Genomic DNA, 22097 nt, shown 5'->3' on the forward strand with positions numbered 1-22097 from the left:
TTTTTTTTATAAAAGAATTAAGGTATGTCTTAGGGCCTAGTTAAAGTAAAATCATGAAGCTGAAAGACTATAAACTATAAAACATATTCAGAATATTAATTTTATTAAGAAAGAATTGATCTAACGTAGTTCGGCAGGCAATTTTGTTTCTTTTTTTCATACAACCAACGGTATGGCCCTATTGCCTCTTCTACAAATTTTACTGCTTCTCTATTCATCAGGGTCAGCCTCTGCATTGCTGCAGAGGCTGACCCTGATGAATAGAAACTTCGCTTGTATGAAAAAATATTATACGCCGCCGATTGTTATAATCCGCTTTCAGGCAATTTTTATGACTGATCATAAACAGCAGTATTCTCTTTCCCAAATGTTGAAAGGTTTCGATGTGTGAAAATTAACGATACACAAATGTTATTAGGCATTCTGGGTCCGAGCATTTCGACATATTCTCGAATATTATTATCCTCAGAATATTGCCACTATAAAATATTTATTCATAAAAAATGCTTAGAAAACTAAAATGACAAATTCCAGCAACTTCTCACAGAACACAGTTTGGGAAATCCTGGTATACATAGTGTACGTGGAAGTAGTGTAGTATGCCATTAAAAATAACTGTAAAATATTTTAAGATGGTAACTAAATTATTTCATTCTGGTGAGTGATTTTTAAAATAGTTAGGCATAAAAATGTATAGACAGAAAATTGTTAAAATCTGTAACATTTATTTTTAAGACGTATGTAGGCGCACTAATCGAATTTGGGTATCGAAAAAAATGACACTAATTACTGCATAGATACATCGTATAGAGGCGCCTAAATTTTCTTTGCCTTGGGGCATCAGATACTCTCGCATTGGCCCTGGTGGTGTATATTTCTAAATTTTTTTTCTCAGTACACATAATCTCACCAAGTTGCACCCTAAGTTAGTCACCTCATCTGCTGTGAATGGTTTAACTGTTAATTTCAAAATAAAAAGAAAACTGAAGTAAACTATAATTCAAACTTGCAAAAATGGTCAGCATGGATTTGTGAGGGGTAGGTCTTGTTTTAGCAATCTTCTTACATTTTATGATAAGGTGATGAATGCATTGAATAAGAGAGATTCATATATACTGATTTTCTCGGACTTTACAAGAGCATTTGATAATTACCACATGACAGATTGATAAAACTGCAGAAGATGGAATTAGATAACAGATTGGTTAGATGGATTGAAGATTGGCTTTCTGGAAGATACCAGCAACTTATGTATGATGGAGCAGTATTGGTGACCAGAGTGGCATGCCTCAGGGTTCTGTTGGTTAAAAATTTGGTTATGCAGAGCAGTTGAGGGAATGTGGATTACAGAGTTTGGTGAATAGGAGGAAAAGAGGAGAAATGATAGAGACTTTCAAATTAGTGAAGGGATTTACCAGATTGAATGGGGATCTTCAAATTATTGCTAATTATTATTATTATTTAAGATCTCCAGAGAATCAAGGATTCATCGAAGGAGACTATACATCACCCAAACCAGCTGTCATACCTTCTCTTATTTATTCATTCGCAATAGATGCATTCACTGCTCCTAAAGGCAAACTATTCCACTCACTCACTGCTCTGTAAGAGAAAAACCTAGTTTTTATCCCTTTCTTGACTGCGAACAAACTTAACTCTCATGGATGCCCCCCTATGTTCTCCCTACCTTCCATATGGTGAAAAATTTCACCAGGCAAGATCTAACATCAGATGTGCAATTGTTTGCTGATGATACAAAGATAGGCAGGGCAATCAGGGATGCTACAAATATTCAGTAATTACATAATGATTTAAATGGACTGAAAATTTTGGGCAAACAAAAATGGCTGTGAGTTTAATGCTACTGATATTCAGTAATTACAAAATGATTTGAATGGACTGGAAATTTGGGCAAACAAAAATGACTGTGAGTTTAGCTTTCCTCACAATACTCGTTACTTTTCTGGCCTGAGCTTTATATATTTCATAACTCCTCTCACTCTTATTTCTTATGATATTCTTTCCACATCAACTTCTTCTCTCTTGCTTAATAAGGTTGCGCACCCATTTCATTCCCAACCTATTTATTCTTCAAACACTGGGGATACATTCAGATTCCACTTCATTTAAGCACTTTTTGAAAGATTCCTATGCATTGTTGACATTTTTCCCATTCAGTAATTCATACCATCTGGGACCAAACATAGTATTTTCTTATCTCATATTTTCCTTGAGTGATGTTAGATCTTGGTCAGTCTGATCCAATTTGATCCTAAGTAAATGTATTATCAGTTAATCAGGGATTGATAATTGATAGTAATTTTTATATATATATATATATATATATATATATATATATATATATATACTTCTTAAAACATAGAAATTGGAGGAAAGGAAACTAAGAAGTAGGTAAGATTTCAGAGGATCAGAAATGATGGACGTGAAATAAAATATTTAAGAATCATTGTGCTCATTACAGTTGACTGTATTATGGTATAAATGAATTATATATACCCCACTTTGCATCTTTTGGCTCTTCTGCATTATCAAACAACTTTTCAGTTTAAGCAGAATTAGCCATTATCAGATTTCAGGATATTTTTAGCTTCCTGAAAGCAGTTTATTAGTATTTTTGCCTTTATTGAGGACAGGACTTTTTTCAACTATATTTTACTGTGGAAAAAAATCTTTTTTTTTTTTTTTTATTATTTTAAGCAGTTTTAAAAATCTTATTTTTAAAACTGTTATTTGTTATGAACTGAATCTGTAAAACCAAATTAAACTAGAATTATTTATTTAGAATCGATGACATAGAGGACAGTTCACGACTTCGAAGAGGTATTCCTGTGGCACATCATATATTTAGTGTAGCTAGCACAATTAATTCAGCTAATTATGTGTATTTTCTTGGTCTGGAAAAGACACTTAAGTTAGGCATCCCAGATGCTACTTTAATATTTACAGGTATGTGTGTATATATATATATATATATATATTTTTTTTTTTTTAATTTAAAATTCTGATTACCTTATATATATATATCTAAGAGAAGGTAAGAATCTTGCAAATGGCTTATTTTCTGTGTGATAACAAGCTTTTTTTAATTGAACTATTAAGAATTGCAGACTTATCACACAGTTCATAAATTCATATGGAAAAAGGATGAAGGCATATCAAAAGTCCAAGTCATCAGATGCCCTAAGATAACATAGGGAAAAATATCGGATAAAGAGAGAGAGAGAGATCAATCCGCTAAAAGTAAACACAAGTAATAGATAACTAGTAAAAATATGAAAGATAAATATATAAGGAAGGTGGGAAAATGTCCTGGAGGATATTCAAAAAGCTGCTTAGAAATAGAGGAAAGAGTATAGTGAAAGGAATCAGAAATGATAAAGATGACATTGAAACCAAACTAAAGAAATTCTTGATATCTAGAATAATTACTTTGAAAGTCTGTTAAATGAAACATGCAGTGACAGAACTTCTTCAGCTGCTCCCATTTCTTTATGGGATTGCTGTTTCTGACGAGTCTTCTCCATTGCTTTCTATTGTAGACTGCATCTTTGTCCAGGTTTTCCTTCTTTCAGATCTTCCTCTACATTATCTTTCCACCTCTTCTTTGGTCTTCTTCCTTCTTCATCATATTTTTCAATTCGTCTCATTACATGTCCAATGTAGCAGTAGCACTGTGCACCATGTTACATACACCCGGTTGATATATCTTAACAAAGTGAACACTCATTAATTGAACAGTCTCATTGGCTTCTGACACTAGAGTACCATCTGCTTTCCACACAGTTATTCTTTCACATTCATTCTTTCTTTATCCATCTTAATTGTGCTTCTTGTATTTTGTTTGTAATTTCAGCACCTTTATAGTACTTCTGATGTGTTCATTCCTCACCTGATTTCCCCACTAGTTTCCCTGTTACTCCACACAGCCATTTGAAGCATACTCATTTCTGTAGCACTAATCTTGTTTTCATTGGACTTCTCCATAGGCAGTGTCTCCATTCCTTATAACATTGTTGGGCTCACTACTGTTCTGTATATTTTTTTCTTTCAGTTTCACTGGAACTTTTTTATCACACAAAATTCCTGACATTTCTTTCCAATTCTTCCATCCTGTCTGAATTCTGTTATTGACTTCTCTTTCTGCTTCACCTTTACTATCCACTGAACCCAGATATTTGAATTTATCCACTTTCTTGATGACCTCTCCATTCAGCACTACATCTTCTTCTTCAGTTTAACACTTTAACACACATATCAGATATTCAGTTTTTCTTCTGCTGACTCTCAGTCTTCTTTCTTCTAATATTCTGTTCCATCTTATCAACTTTTGTTCTACTTCCTGTCTTGTTTCCATTCACAGTACAATATCGTCTGCATATAACATACTCCAAGGTGCCTCTCTCTCTCTCTCTGACTTGCTCTGTCAAAGTATCTATTACTACATTAATAGATACTTTGATACTTTTACTGAGTGCTGATCCCTAATGTATATCAACTGTTACCTCAAAACTGTTATTCCCAAAGAGCTAACTGTTGCTTGCACATTTCGTGTATCAGTCTAACATATTTTTCTGGTACTTTCTTTTCTCTTAGACTCCTTCATATCTCTTTCCAAAGTACTGTGTCATATGCCTTTTCTAGATCTATAAAGACAACATATAGTGGGCTTTTTCCTTCCACGTATTTTTTGATTATCTACCTCTGAATAAATACCGTATCCATAGTTCCTCTTTGAGGCATAAAACGAAACCATTCTTTTGTAATATTAACTTCTTCTTCTCAACCTTTTTATCTATGATTCTTTCAAATAACTTCATCATATGAGACATAATTATTAATTCCTCTATAATTACTACAGTCCTGTATATCTCCCTTTCCTTTATAGGTACCACCCACACTCTGTCTCCATTCCTCAGGAATTACCTCTTGAATAGATTTCCTTCAACAGATTCCATATTAATTCAAAGTTAATATTGCAAAAGAACAGTTTGGTTTTATGCCTCAAAGAGGAACTATGGATATGGTATTTATTCAGAGGTAGATAATAGACATACACACTAATCAAATTAACTATATAATCTTCATAGTTTAATTTCCCACACAATTCTATCATTTCTACAAATTACTTCCACCACACAGTCTTTCATTTCTTTACACGATATAATTCCCACTCCATTTCTTCCCATGATGCTCCACTATAGAATAGCTTGTAATCATCTCCCAGTCCTTTCGCTTTGTTACCTTGCCACCTTGTTTCTTGCACACACACAACATGTCCATTCTTCATAAAATCTGCTATCTCTCTTTCTCTACCAGTCATACTCCCCAAATTCAGTGAGGACCCTCAGTCTTTTAGGAGCTAGCTTCTTTAGCTGCACCTGCTCTTGATGCAGTAGCCCTTGCCCTTGTATCGCAGAGGTAGGGTGATGTATCTATGCTTTGCCTGTAGGATAGGCCCTAGTAGTACTCCAGTAGTCCAATACTTGACTCATCATATAGGTTTTCACACTTTTTTTACGACCAGATGCCCTTCCTGACATCAACTCTCCTCCTTTGTCTGGACTGGCTGAAGAATAGGCTAATGCCAACTCCCCAGGTGAGAACGGTGATAGAAAACACTGGCTAAGGCTGTGTAGCCAGTGTAAGATCAGAATTCAACTTTCTGATGCAACCAGTGTTGCATCAGAAAGTTGAATTCCATATGAATTGGAGTAGATTTCCGTAATTTCCATCTATAAAAAGAGAAATAAAACTAAATGTGAGAATTTTCAAAAGAATTTTGTGCTAAATGTTTCAGGTAAAATTTACACAATTGTACTTGAGGCTAAGAAAAATTGTGGAAGAGGAAATAAAAGAGCAATGTAGGTCAGAACATATAGAAGTTAACATCAGGTTTTCACTTCATGACAAGTAGTTGAGAAATCATGAGAACATAACAAGGATTTGGATTTAAGTTTTGTAGATCTGGAAAAAAGCATTTGAAAAGATGCCAAGAGAAAAAATTTCAGAATTGAAGTTATTGCATCAAATAGCTGTAATAAATTTGATGGGAAAATTTAAAAAAATTTATGTAAATTAATAATAAAAACTAGTTTCTTAACTACATCCTACAGATGTAGTTAAGGAATTAATGTACAGTGCTTACAGAAAATCATGCAGAGACATTTCAGTATGGAATATGTCCACCCTGAACCACGATTCAGCTCTCCCATCGTACCATGCTTAACACCAATGATTCATTGGTGTTAAGCAAACTTGAGGCAAACTGACCCGCTCCTTCAGAGCAGGGATAAAACCTTGGTTGTTTTCTGGGGCATGGGATTTTGAGCAGCCATGCATCTCCCTATTTGTGTCTCAAATCTGTTCCGTGGAGCTGAGACCCGAGGAGCATGCTGACCACTTAATTTTATTAATATCCTCAATCCTGAAAGGAATCTCCACTGCTCGTGTATAATGTGGTGTGTCATTGTCATCCATAAAAATGAATTCTTTGTCTACAGCACCATGGAATAATTGAACATTTAAAGAACTTTGTTGCAATATTGTTCACCAGTCATAATCTCTTTTTCCAGAACTTGCAGCTTGATGCTTCTATTAATTACTTTATCTATTAATTATGCTATCTATCCCTTTTAAGAACATTCTCAGTATTTCCTCCAATTCTAGGTGACACTTCACCTGGGGTGAAAGTGTCGCCTAGAATTGGAGGAAATACTGAGATGACGCTCATCTGTAAAGAGTACATTAGGCCATTGGTGTGGTCCAATTTTTGTGGATACAACTCCACTGAAAACATACTCTACAATGAACTGTGGATAAAGGGATGCAGACTACAGGCCTTTGGGCATATAGGCCTACTTGTTGCAGACATCTTGCCACAGTTTGTTGAGATATCTGTGCTTGAATGTAGCTGATTTGCAAGATGACCTGCTTCTGGTGCATCCGTTACGTTTTGCTGTTATAACAGTGATATATTTTGATGTTATAACATTGCTGTTATAACCAAAAATTTGTCTTAATGCTCAGTGATAGAGTGAGAGTGCCTTCTTAACAAATGTCTGGAACACATTCCATTGGTTTGAAATGCTGCCCAGAGCCTGGATACAATGCTATGTGAGATTCCATACTCTTTGGCAATATCAGTAATTCTGGTGCCTTCGTCAGGCTTTCCAATAATAATCTTCCCTGCGTGAAATCATCTAGATCAGTGTTTCTCAACCTTTCTAGGTCCAAGGACCAGTAAAATGCCTAAAACAATTCTACGGACCACTAAGTTGTTTTTTTTTTTTTTCAAATAATTGTTACTTATTTATTCAATTTTAATTTGTTTTGTTTGGATAATTAAAAAATATATATTTAATTAATTTAAGTCTGTGGTCCACAGACCACAGGTTGAGAAACACTGATCTAGATGATATCTTCGACACATTACAAGACATCTAAGTTTGCAATTTTATTCCTTCATGCAAAGAGCTTTCTTCAAACACAATTCACTTAGTGCATCCTTTTACCTTTTATCCTGTTGAGTACCACCACATGACCCCTTTGCATATGATTCGAAACTTTGAAAGTGTACTTGATTTTTACATGAAATTGTCAGTTATACAAATTGCCACAAGCTGATTCATCTGAATTTGCAGTTGTAATCTTCAGAAATAGCTTGTTTGTCCTTAGGTTTTGGACACCAGCGCATAATGTTGCTTTATTGTGATTAAAAAAAAAAAAAAAAGCATAACAAACTGAAATACACAATAAAGAACCTTATTATTCTCACAAGAGAATGATGAGGCTTATAGTTTAGGTAGAGAAGTATAGCTGCAATTTTAATGCAGCAAATTTTGATTCAGAATGGGATTAGAGCATGTTTTATGTATTACTGGGATAGGAGGTTGATAAGGATAAGAACCTGATTCTGGTGGGTAGATATGAAATTTAGGCAGCTAGCTGCATAAAATTTGCTCTTTCTGAGTGATAAGGTACTGAGAAGTGTTATTGAAAGGATTTCATAACTACAGAATGCTCCATATAATTCATTATGTACTATTTATTTTAACAAGCATAAAAGATATAGAAGATCATTATACAAAGCTATCAAATTAGTCACTTTGAGGTGAGATGTGCATTCATTGAAAATGTCATGTCTTCCACATGGAAAGAAAATTCTAAAAAGATTATTCACTAGCTAGCCAGAAAGCATCTTGATTCATTACTGTATTACTGTAAGATTTATTCTTTGTATTCTTGTGGTCTACATGCAGAATCACTTTACTGCTATTTCCTTAGATATGTTAATTTTAGGTTCCCACAGTATGTGGAGTATAGATTTGATGTATCTCTTACACTATAGGAAAGGGAACTATTCTGACAGCTAGATAACAAGGTAGTTTTTCACTAGGCATTGAAAATCCCTTACTTGGTATTTCCCCGATTAGTGGTCTTTCACTATATGCTGTTTGGCAGCTGCATTGTGAAGATATGGTGAACCTCTTAGCATCATTCTTCTCCAACACCTGCATAGATGATGAATACCAAAAATAACTCATACCTGTTGAGAGAACTTCTGATGCTTCCAGAGCTCAGAAATAAAATTGGAATACAGAATCATCCCTAAAAAAATTAGAAACAATGTGGTTTGCACACAATAAGAGTACTACTTTAAAAAAAACTTAAGAAATTCATCAGTAAATTGTTTAAAATAAAAAAAAAAAAAAAGCACTGGAGTGAGGAACAAAGATTTGTAGACTAGGAATTATGAATGAAACGGGTATTGTAGTGTAATATTATTTTACATTCAGTCTTCATGCATGTCTTCATTCAGCTGGTAATAGTAAATGTGCTGTACTGACCTGAGTATAGCTAAGTGTATGGATGTTCCAGTTAGGGCAGGTTGCATCTTGAACTATAAAGCTAGAAATTGCAATGCTCAGGAGAGTAGTATGTTCTGTCCCATAGTATCAATTACTGAATGGGACAGAACATACTACTGTTCTGTCCCATTCAGTAATTATCAGCACCATGAGAAGTTTTGAAAAGATGCTTAAACGAGCACCCCCCCCCCCGACAACTTGCAATGCAGATAAAAGGCAAAAATATCAAGAAATTAGCATAAATTACTTGGTAACTGACAAAAGCAGCACTGTAGGATGAAGTATCTTGCAGCAGTTCAAAATTGACTTCGCTTACTAGCCATGCAACCATTAAGACAACTGACCATTGACAATCTCATGCTCCAAAAATCCTTGGGCGGTATTTGATGGCAGTATATGCATGCATGTTCAGCAGATTACTGCAGTTCATCAGCATTCTGCACTGAGGTAAAGTACAGCACTGATGTCAAATAGTTCCACAAATAATTCACAGGATTTAGATTTAGATGGATTACCTCCTCAGGTGACTGAGGAGGTAAGCCATCTTTCAGGAAACCTGAACTACTAAAATGCTGGACTATAAAGCTGGAAATTAGGACAAACTCAGGAGAATACTGTGTTCACTCTTGTGGTATCGTTTATCAAATGGGAATGTTATCAACAGCACATGGGAAGCTGATTTGAAAAGATGATTATAGTTTAGCACCCATCAAGCTGATTTGGCAATGCATTTTATTGTCACTAACAGCAGATCCACTAGACCTTTAACAACATGCTGATCATGTATTTAATCTCGTGCAACTCCATCTCATAACAGATAGCTTCAAACATTGCTACATGGACAGTTTTTTAATCATAACTTTCTATCCTGACTGGACTCCAATCATCTACCATTAGCAGCCCCATCTCCTATCTAGGCTATCTTTCTCAAAAATACTATACCTTTTGCACTCAATACCAGTTAGACATGACTCTCAGATGTAAGTATAAGTCTCAGATTATAGGCATTAACTAATGCCTATAATCTGAGGCCATAGATTAATACATTAATTATATTGCAAGGACCTGACAGGTGTTAAGTTGTTTGCTAATGTATAGAGATAGGCAGGGCAATCTAGGAATACTACTGATATACAGCATTTATAGAATGATTTAAATATATTAAAAACATAATTAAACATTTAAAATAATAATGGAACTGTGGGCAAATGATAATGGTAGTCATTTCAATGTAAGTGTTGAGGTTATGCACTTCGGCATGATGAGATTTCCAGTGACATATTATGTTGGTGAAATTTTGCAGAGAGACTGATGAGCTTAGGGATCTTATATTTATGGTGGATAGGGAGTTAATATTCATAGCTCAGACATGAAAAATTGCAAATACAACTGAGTGGATAATTGTGATGCTGAAACAAACATTGACATATAAGGAAGAAGTCGTTTTGCCTCTTTAGAAGGACTTGATACAACCAACTGCATCTGTACTATACTCGATGTGGTCTTGTGGATTCTGATATGATAAAGAATCTGCAGGAAGGATACAAAGAATAGTTACAAAGATGATGTTGGAATTATGGAATGTAGATTAAGGACAGATTGAGAGTGTATGGACTGCAGACATTGGTAAATAGGACAAAGAAGCGTGATATTATAGTGGCCTATAAACTTCTGAAAAGTTATTATTGGATATTGATTGATGGAATATTTTGTTATATAGAAGGTGGGGGGTGAAGATGAGGCTTCTGTGGAAGTTTGTTAAGAAAGAGGTTAGAACTAAATTTAAGCAGCACATTTGTTCTAGTTAAACATTTTGAGCACAAAAGAGATTAACTGTTTTTGTGCCCAAGGATAAGGAAGAAGTTGCCAGAAGAAAAAAATGGGAACTTTTATTTTATTTGGAATACAAAATTATTATTTTTCATTCCAAAGAAATACAAAAAGGAACCAATGTGTTATTAGTGAAACTGCACGTACAATCCCTATATGTAAGAAAGACATAAGAAACATTAAATATAACAATTTTGGTGAAGCAGGCCTCTCAGATCACACTCTCAATACCTTACACCAAATTGACTGGAAAAGTACCCACTCTTTATACCATACATAAACCTGGTATGAAAGAAAATTTAAGGAAGCCTGTGAAATTCTGATAAACTACCCAAATATCAACAATAATGGTGGCATGAAAATTCCAAGAATCTGGATGGTACATATTCAGCCTACTTAATATTTAGTATCTAGCATACTTCAGGACTCTAGGCAACTTTCAGCTAGTATTGAAAACCATTCCATACTAGCTGGTTGGAATTTATATATATAATCATGTTGTTAATATATATATATATATATATATATATATATATATATATATATATATATATATAGACTTGTTGCTCCTCAGCCCAATGTAATGTTACAACCAGTAGATAATAATAATAGGACTCTAGCATTGATGTAAGTTTTTTTTTTTTTTCACCAGAGGTCAGGCCAATAATTGTTGTAACGGTTGGTCAGTAACTTTAGCAAACCATGTAGATTGTAGTGCAGCTTGTTTCTCTGTATATAGTATATATGCTCCAGAAGGTGACCTTGATATAAAGGTCGAAATGTCGAGTGTAGATTTTGGTTTATATTAAACTAAAGTTTTACTCAAACACGGTAGTTGTCTCCATAATTTTCCAAAATGTAACCAATGTGTTAAAAAAAAATAACATGAAAGAATAAATATTATCTTACTCAAGAAAGGTTGTGCATAAATTATTATTTTATTTTATTTTGTTTTCAAAAATAAACACATGTAAGTTGATTATATTTCAATGGCATGTTGAGAGAGGAAGAAACTGTGCTTGATCAGCTTGAAGTTAACTGTTTTGTATGTGTGTTCTCATCAAATCTTCTGTGATGTTTATGGTACTTTAATAAATTTAGTTTAATCCTTTATCCAAGTGTAAGCAAACAAAGTTTGCGACTGAAAATATCTTCAGGACTGAGGTAAGGTAGTGTAACACCAGGCAACTCCGAGCAAAGGTGGACCAAGCTTTCATCGCTTCTTGCATCAGTATCTCCCATAATGCAAAGCACATCTCCTTGCAGACATGTCTACTGCTATGCATTAAGGGAAGAACCACTACCCAGACCGGTTTCAACCTTTATTGAGGTCTCGTCAGTGGGAGGCAGACCCAAACATGGAGATACTAAGGCAGAAGCAATAGGAGAGGTCATATTTACCTATAGGAGTTGCCAACAGGTGTACTACCTTAATATTGAATTACTCTGGATTTAGAGAAAGATGTTGGAAGTTTATGTTACTTAGTTTGATGTAAAATTTCTGGGCCATTTTCTCCCTAGAATATAAGTTTTAGTTATAATGCAGATTTATATATTGTGCTTGTGAAATATAAACACTTGACACATTGCTATACAATAATAAAATTTGTGCTAATATTATTTTTTTGTAATTAAAGATATTAATTTTGAATTTACTTTGTCTCTCACTCAATCTCTTTAATTCTTAAATAAAGTTGATTTATTTTTATAATATTATTCAGGATCTGAATATGTTTTTAACTGAAAAGAAAAAGTTAATAAATCACTATGGTATACCATAGAAAATAATGGTCTGTTTAAAATGCTAATGATATTTCTGAGATGTTATCCATTTTTTAGGAGAATGCCTTTAACATACGTTATTTCTTTTTCTCTTTTGTTATCAATACTGGATAACAAATTGGATATTGATGGCCCTGTCTCTGAATGCTTTGATAATGCCTCATTTTTTGCACAAGGTGGTTTTATGTATCATGTGGATACATGATACATGTATCATGTAGATATCATCCAGTATTGAGCTGTTTTCTGTAAATTTCAAATGAAAAATTGCCGTGATTTTCTAAAAAGACCACATTGCAAATACAACTATCAGAAAATTAACCAGAGTAAAAAAAAGTATGAAAACCATATATGACAACAAGGCACAGTGGGTCAGGTCATATTGCAACGACAACAGGTGGACCTACCGTGTCATAAACTGGTATCCAAGATTCAAGAAAAACCTCTAACCAAATTAAAAAAAACAAATGGAGAAGAATGGTCCAAGATTGCCATTGCAGAAAACTTTGTGATCTGCATTCATGGAAACACCCAGAATGAAACAACAGGTCCATCAAGGTAATGAGAACATTTAGGAAGGAAAGGGATCTCTGTCTTTTTCTGCTTCTAATGTAAATTGGATTATCTGGTTTCATCTGAGGAAATTCATAAAATTTTGGAGAGTTTTTTTCAGAGCATGGCCAAATGACAAAGATGTGTCATTGTCATGCCTAAGCCACAGTCGTGGTTTGCTATGGTATATAGTAATGGTGAATGGACTGGAAATTTGGGCAAACAAAAATGACTGTGAGTGTAGCTTTCCTCACAATACTCATTACTTTTCTGGCCTGAGCTTTATATATTTCATAACTCCTCTCACTCTTATTTCTTATGATATTCTTTCCACATCAACTTCTTCTCTCTTGCTTAATAAGCTTGCGCACCCATTTCATTCCCAACCTATTTATTCTTCGAACACTGGGGATACATTCAGATACCATCATTAGATGATGATGCGGTTCACTATAGTTGGTGGATGTCAGAGGAGATGATGGAGTTGGAGAGTAGGTGCACACCCTCGATGAGTCTTTGGGGGTGGTGTCATCATGTAATAATAATAATATGCAAAGGTAATATGTTGGGGAATGCTTGGCATCTGCTGTAGATCTGATTGGAATACCTTCCTTGTGTATTTTGGAAATACTATCGATATGTAGGATTACTGGATTTTGAAGTAATCTGTTCTTTGATTTCCTTAAGCCAGTCGCAAAGATCTCTTATTAAATCATTATTTTTATTGTGAGTAGTCCATTTGTGGACTTGGCAATGAGTGTTAACATCACTAAATAGTTCCTTCATTTTATGTACATGTCCAAATGCAATACTACAAGTCACATTTCCTTTATTTGCTTTTCACTGTTAAGTATTATCAATGCTAAATACACAGCACTGAGAGATCTTCAAAAAATGAGAAGGAAAAAAAACCTGATTTTTAAGTATGGATTCTGTGTGTTAATTAATGTGTGTTAGTGTTAATTTTTGAGAAAGAATTGATGTGAAAGAAATTGGATAGTAATTTAGTGCTAAAGATTTGTTGCTATTTTAAGGAATGTAAATTTAATTTCCAAGATGCATGATACTAGTTGAATAGGAGAGAATGAAAAGGCAACATATAACAGGATTTAACTTTGTAGCACAAGCCTTCAGAAAAATCAGAAATGCCATCTCGATTAGGAGACTTTTGCTGTCCACTTTGAAAAAAAAAATTTTGATATCATTCTTGTGGCTGAAAATCAAAAGGGCATTATTGGATGTATATTTGAAATAGTAAGGAGACATTTACCAAAATCTCCAGTGGAATGATTGGAGGAAAGTGGGAAGCTGGGCATTTTTTTTCTTTTCTCTCTCCCTGTGGGCAACAGTGCTATAGAAAAAGAGGTGGAAACAGGACTGGAGAATGGTTATGGGCAGTGGTTTGGCAAGAGACTAAAAAGCAAGATTGCCTGTGTCGTAACGTGTTCTCTTGACGTTCGAATCCGCCATCTTGCTAAAAGTCACTTTCATAAAATAAAGGAAAACTAATTGCAAATTAATCACTGATCTAAGGGTAGAGAAATTTCTATTATACTGCGCCACTCTATCCTTAGATAAGTCTATATGAATTAGTAGGATCAATTCAAAATTAGTTAGCAGTCTTTTCATTCATTCTGGCCGAGGTATTTTATTTTCCACTTGGGATTCCCGCAAGATTCGAATTTTTGTGAACGGTGCAGTAAAAAGAATTTCAGGCAAATACAACAGTTAGGTTAACAAATAAAGCATTTAATATAGGTCATATAACACTTACATAAATTTTACTTCTAATTTTAAACAATAGAAATAAGTCAAACATTAAGTCAAGTCAATTACATTAGCACAATCTTCCAAGTCTGCACATACATCTTTTTAGCTTCTGGATTATAAAGTTTTTACACTTAAATGAATATAATAGAACATCCAATCTAATTAGTTTTCACACATTTTTCAGTCATGCTATAAGTTCAAAATATTACAGGATCTAATAGCTGAAAATAATCTTTCAAACAATTCCTATCTCCAACTCTCAATCACGAAGGGTTTCCACAGTTAAAGTTAACAATTCACTATGATAGACCTTACCGGAAATGGTTCCTAGAACATCTATTATGTTGTGAGCAAACTTCTGGAATTCACTTATCACACTTAAAGAATAAAAACACATTTACAAAACTTATCTGCAGTTATACTTAAAGCACTATCAATTACGCTTCAGAATTCTTGACATCAATTAGGGCACTTCAACTATCGTTATTACCACTCATAAATTAATTAAAACACTCTGAGGTTCTCTTTAGGGCAAATCGGAAATAAGCTGCAATACTAGATCAGCTGGGATTTATTCAGAATTCTTCCTTGAATGTTCAGCTTTTTACTTTATCCGATTGTAGCTTTAAATTTCCTTCTATTACTACTGCTGATTTCAATTTCAGCTAACTATAAAATTCGTTACGTTCTTGCTCACTTATAAAAATTATCCACTTAACTACTACCCTAAGAACCTTTTATTTACTTCTACTTCTCTAGTTTATCCCCTTGCTACTTTTTACTTCCAAAATTCCGTTCCGACTCTCCTACTACGTATATATTTTCTCCTCTTATTTTGCCCCCGCTCCCTTCACTCGCGCTCGTTTATTTCATGCGTCTCTATGACAACCGATAAACGTAAACATTCTCGTGAATGTTACATTAGGCTATACAACTACATTCAGTTATTACATAACGTTAAACTTTCACAAAAAAGAATAAATAGAATATTTGCATTTCAATAAGTGCGTAGTTAAATTACAAATATAAGCTTCTATAATATTGACATAACAATAAATAAAATAGCTTAATAATAATTAATACAGAATCTATTTACCATTAACACATTTCTTTGATTAAATAATTAAATAATTGATATAATTAAGGTAGTTATATGATATCAAATTACATTTACGTTATTTACAATAAATAATATTTACAACGCGGCCTCTGTGATGGAAAATCATGTTGGATTCTGAATCAAATAACATTTATTCTATTTTCTACATAATTAGAATCCAACACCTGTTAGATGTATACAAGTTTCTTGCTTCTGGTTCTTTCAGAATTGGTTTGGATGTGTTGATAAAATCTATGGTACTGCTTTGAACTTTAGCATAAACAAATGAAGAGGGAGATTCCGTATCAATAAGAGTTCTTTTAGTGGGTATTCATTGCAGATAGCTCAGAAATTTAATATTTTATTGGTATATATAAAATTAAAATAACATGATATAGCATATGCATTGTAATATTACGGAATAATAAAAATTATAAGCATTCCATTCAAGATTAAACTATAATTTAAACAGAACTGTTGAAATGGGAAATAGTGGGAGTTGCAGAGACCCACTGGACAGGCAAGGGAAAAATTGACATAAAAAATTCAAGCATATTTTATTCAGGAAGGAAAGATAATGATCACAAAGAAGGTGTAGCACTAAATATTAAAAATGGCTCCTAAATTCAGTAGTTGATGTAAGACTAATTTCCTCTAGAATCATCTCAGTAAGATTCAAAGCAAAAAAAAATATATATATATATATATATATATATATATATATATATATATATACACACACACACACACACACACACACACAGAAGTTTATGCCCCAGACCAATGATGAAGAGGAGGAATATAGTCAGTTTCTTGAATAACTGCAAGAAGAAATCAGGTGAACAAGTGCAAGAGATATTCCGTTTTATGGGAGATTTTAATGCAAAGATTGATCAGTACTCTGAAGATAAAGTAGAAGTAATGGGAAAATTTGATCATGAAAGAGAAAGCTGATTAATTTTTGCAAAATAAATCAACTGTTAATCACAAATACCTTATTCTATCACAGGTCAAATACACCTGGACATCACCAAACAATGAAATCAAAAACTGTATAGACTATATAATCGTTAATAAGAAATGGAAACATTTGTTCCAAATAGTCAAAACATTAAAAAAAGATTGACATGGATATGGATCATGAACTACTATCAGCCAAACTAAAAATCAGTTTCAAAAGAAAGAGAATAAACTACCAAAAACAAAAGAAGATAGATATCTCAAAACTCAATGATAACTTGACCAGAATAATAAATTTGGTTTAATCCTTTATCCAAGTGTAAGCAAACAAAGTTTGCACCTGAAAATATCTTCAGGACTGATGTAAGGTGGTGCATCTGTTGGCAACTTGTAGCAAAGGTGGACCAAGCTGTCATCACTCCTTGTCTCAGTATCTCCCATAATGCAAAGCACATCTCTTTGCGGATATGTATACTGCTATGCATTAAGGGAAGGGCCACTACCGACCGGTTTCAACCTTTATTGAGGTCTCATCAGGGGGAGGCAGGCCCAGAGTAGTGATACTAAGGCAGAAGCAATGGAGAGGTCATATTTACCTATACGAGTTGCCAATAGGTGTACCACCTTATTATTAAATTACTCTGGATTTAGAGAAAGATGTTGGAAGTTTATTTTGCACTTGGTTAGACCATAATAAATTTAGTTTAATCCTTTATCCAAGTGTAAGCAAACAAAGTTTGTGCCTGAAAATATCTTCAGGACTGAGATAAGGTACATTTGTTGGCAACTCGTAACAAAGGTGGACCAAGCTCTTAGCACTCCTTGTCTCAGTATCTCCCATAATGCAAAGCACATCTTGCAAACATGTATACTGCTTTACCTATAAGAGTTGCATTAAGGGCCACTACCCAGACCGGTTGCGATCTTTATTGTGGTCTCGTCAGTGGGAGGCAGACCCAGAGTGGTGGTACTAAGGCAGAAGCAATGGAGAGGTCATATTTACCTACACAAATTGCCAACAGGTGTACAACCTTATTATTAAATTACTCTGGATTTATGGGTGATACTGAGACAATGAGTGATGAGAGCTTGGTCCACCTTTGCTACGAGTTGCCAACAGGTGTACCACCTTACCTCAGTTCTGAAGATATTTTCAGGCATAACCTTTGTTTGCTTACACTTAGATAAAGGATTAAACTAAATTTATTATAGACTAACCAAGTACAAAATAAACTTCCAACATCTTTCTCTAAATCCAGAGTAATTTAATAATAAAGTGGTACACCTGTTGGCAACTCGTATAGGTAAATATGACCTCTCCATTGCTTCTACCTTAGTATCACCACTCTGGGTCTGCCTCCCACTGACGAGGGAGGCAGACTCAAAAAAAGTCGAAACCGGTCTGGGTAATGGCCCTTCCCTTAATGCATAGCAGTATACATGTCTTCAAGGAGATGTGCTTGTATTATGGGAGATACTGAGACAAGGAGTGATGAGAGCTTGGTCCACCTTTGCTACGAGTTGCCAACAGATGTACCACCTTGCCCCAGTCCTGAAGATATTTTCAGGCACAAATTTTGTTTGCTTACACTTGGATAAAGGATTCAACTCAATTTATTATAGTCTAAGCAAGTGCAAAATAAACTTCCAATAACTTGACCAGATCTAACCATCAGAGAACATTGAAAAAAAAATTAAATAATCTTGCTTTAGGTCCAGTCTTGGAGTCTAGTCTTGGGAAAAAGGTAAAGAAACAGCAACAAAACACCTGAGCTACCAGACAAGAGTAAACTCTCAAAAGAAGATAATGAAGAAAATAGAATATTATATAAAAATTTGAAAAAGAAATAGACAAAAAATGCAGATTAGCAAAAATCACATATTTAGAAGAAAAAGTAGGAATGTGTGAAGAAGAATACCAAAAATGCGACTCCAAGACTGTTTATGAAATAATTAGAGATAACTAGATACTTGCCCAACCCAGTTTCAATATTGGAAAAAGAGATGAAACCAATAAGTAGCAGTGAAACAAAAGAAACATTCACAGCTGAAGAAAACATAGATCAAGATGCCTTCAACCCAGAAGAAACTTCTGACACAAAAGACATACTAAATGAAGAAATACATAAAGCAATCAAACAAATGAAAAATAATAAAGCACCAGCCATAGACAACATTCATAAAGAACTTCTGGCTACTAAGGCAACTGTTCAACAAAATACTAAAGATCGGAAATTTACCAACAGAATGGACAACAGGCCAGATCATACCCATCCACAAAAAAGGAGATGTCAGATACTGCACTAACTATAGACCTATCACCATCTTCTAAGCCACTGCTATAAAATATTCATCAGGTTTCTTCAAAACAAGAGTTAAACATTCCTATGAAATACAGATGGAAGAAGAGCAAATGAGATTTACAAATAGAAGCACAATAGATGCAATTTTTCATATTAAACAGATCATTAGATCTTATGAGAGACAAAAATAAAAAAATTCTACTGCTGTTTTATTGAGTTCAAACAAGCTTTTGACTCAATAAACAGAAGCAAACTCATTAAAATTCTAGAAAACAGAGAGTTCGACAAATACCTATTAAATTGTATCAAAAATTACTATTCACAAACAAAAGTATTTCACTACAAGCAATAGTGAAATGCAAAAACATAGACACAGATCAAATAGCAATTTTAAAAAAGGAGTTATGCAAGGCTGCCCATCATTACCATATTTATTCAGCCTGTACCTAAAAGAAATAGTAGATGAAGGACGACAGATGTGTGAAGACATAACTGTAAATGGAAGAAATATAACACATTTAAAGTATGCTGAAAAAAACAGTTATCACTACAGACAGCCAAGGGAAACTAGAACATATCTTGACCAAGCTGCATCAAACAAGTAACAAATATGAAAATCAATTTTAGTAAAATGAAACTAATAGAAAGAAAAAGAGAAAAAATTCAAATGAAAAGAGGAAGCAACAATATAGAACAAGTAAGGCAATTCAATTACCTAGGATCGATGATCACTGAAGATCTAGACTATTTCGAAACTATAAAATACAGAATCAATAATGGATGGATAACTTTTTTTTTCTTTCATGCTTACATGGTGATCAGAATACATTATAGAAAATTATGGAGACAACTACCATGTTAGAGCAAAACTTCAGTTTAATATAAATCAAAATGAACACTTGACGTTTCGACCTTCATATCAAGGACATCATCTGAAGCATACACACAGAGAAACAAGCTGCACTACAATCTACATGGTTTTCTAAAGTTACTGACCAACTGTTACAACAATTATTGGCCTGACCTCTGGTGAAAAAAAAAAAAACCTTTACTATATCAAAGCTAGAGTCCTATTATTATTATCTATTAGGTTACAAAATTAAATTGGGCTGGAGAGCAACATGTTTGTGTGTGTATATATAATCTATTCTATATATATAAAATGATAAACTGAAATTTGAAACGTTTTTATGTAATGTTTTTTGTTTTACCAGTTCTTACCGGCTTACCATCCTGGAACTTGGGGGGGGGTGCCATAGGCACCAGGGGGGAGAGCCCCCATAGTATATATATAAATAAAACTATGTGATTATACATATAAATTTCAACCAATTGTATGGAATTATTTCAAATAAAAACTGAAAATTGCTTAAAGTTCTAAAGTATGCCAGATACTAAGTAGGCTGAATATGTGCCATCCAAATTCTTGGAATTTTTATGCCACCATTATTATTGAGATAAAGGTGGTTAATCAGAATTTCACAGGCTTCTTTAAATTTTCTTTCATACCAGGTTTTTGTATGATGTAAAGAGCAAGTACTTTTCCAATCAATTTGGTATAGGGCGTTGAGAGCATGATCTGAAAGGCGTGCTTCACCAAAATTGTCATTTTTAATGTGTCTTTTGTGTTCTTTTTTACATATAGGGATTGTACGTCCAGTTTCACCAATATAAGGTAAGTTACAGGTGTAGTAGATGCAATAAACTCCAGGATGTGCCAATGGGAGGAGAGGATCCTTAGAGGAGTTGAATCTGTGTTTTAATTTTATAGGTGGTTTAAAAGTGGCATTAAGATTATAATGGTATAGGATTCTATAGATTTTTTCTGATAACCTTTTAATGTATGAGAAGGCTATGGTTTTACTATAATCTATATTCCTTTTTGATGAAGTTTAATGAAGAACTTCATCATCAAATTCCTGACATGTACCCTGAAGGGGGTGTACAGGATATGATAGTACTACATGAAAAATTTACATCATTACTAACTTCCTATCTACAATTTTCCTCCAAATCAGTCTATTACTTGTCAAGACTCCAATATTATCATTATCAGATCTTATATTTCTATCGTCTAAGGCACTTTTTACTGTATCAATCCACCTATATCGTGGTCTTCCTCTGGGTCGTTTTCCTGCCAACCTAGCAGAGAACACTTGGTTTGCTAATCTATCCTCGCCAATTCTATTTAAGTGACCATAACACCTGAGATTAGCTCTGCTAATGCATTACTGGATGCCGACAATGTCAAGTTCTTTCTTAATATAATGGTTTTTAATATGATATTGCCATTGATGCCATCTGTTCACACCTCTAATCTTTCTCAGGACTCTCATATCTACGGTCTCTAGTCTTTGGTCAAGTGTTTTACTTCTGATCCAGCTTTCAGATCCATAAGTTAAAACTGGTTTGAACACTGTCTTGTATACAGCTAATTTAGTGTTCTGACTAATTTCTCTCTTATTCCATATGAATTTATTCAGTTGACTTCCTACCGTACCAGCTTTGTTGATTCTGTTGTCTATTTTCATATTTAATTTACCATCTTCAGTAAAAATCGTGCTTAAGTAGTTGAAATATTTTACCTGTTCCACAAGTTCCCCGTTTACAACACAGTTGACATTTTCAACAATTCTTCCTATTTTCATTGTCTTTGTCTTTTTAATGCTGACCTTCATACCATATCTATTACAGCAGTGATTCAATTTAGTCAAGGAATCTTGCAAACTTGTAGCAGATTTATTTAGAAGTATAACATCGTCCACATAAAGCAAAGAGCTGACATTAACATCTCCAATTCTGATATCATGTTTAATACCACTTTCCTTCATAATGTGATACATATAGATAATGAATAACAGTGGGGATAATGTACATCCTTGTCTCACACCAGATTTAATATTAAACCATATT

At 33.9% G+C, this 22097-nt stretch overlaps 1 protein-coding gene across 1 annotated transcript in view; it reads left to right on the plus strand.

Annotated features, from left to right (window-relative positions):
• The window catches only part of qm (geranylgeranyl pyrophosphate synthase quemao), a 196138-nt gene that overhangs the window by 63298 nt on the left and 110743 nt on the right, over positions 1-22097 (plus strand). Inside the window, exon 5 of the mRNA XM_090395756.1 lies at positions 2804-2967. Within this exon, the coding sequence (XP_090251882.1) occupies positions 2804-2967 (164 nt within the window). The remainder of the gene's footprint in view (positions 1-2803; positions 2968-22097) is intronic.

The sequence above is a fragment of the Typopeltis vanoorti genome, chromosome 7 (assembly GCF_054136105.1).
Source record: "Typopeltis vanoorti isolate ZY-2024b chromosome 7, IOZ_Tvanoo_1.0, whole genome shotgun sequence".
NCBI lineage: Eukaryota > Metazoa > Arthropoda > Arachnida > Uropygi > Thelyphonidae > Typopeltis > Typopeltis vanoorti.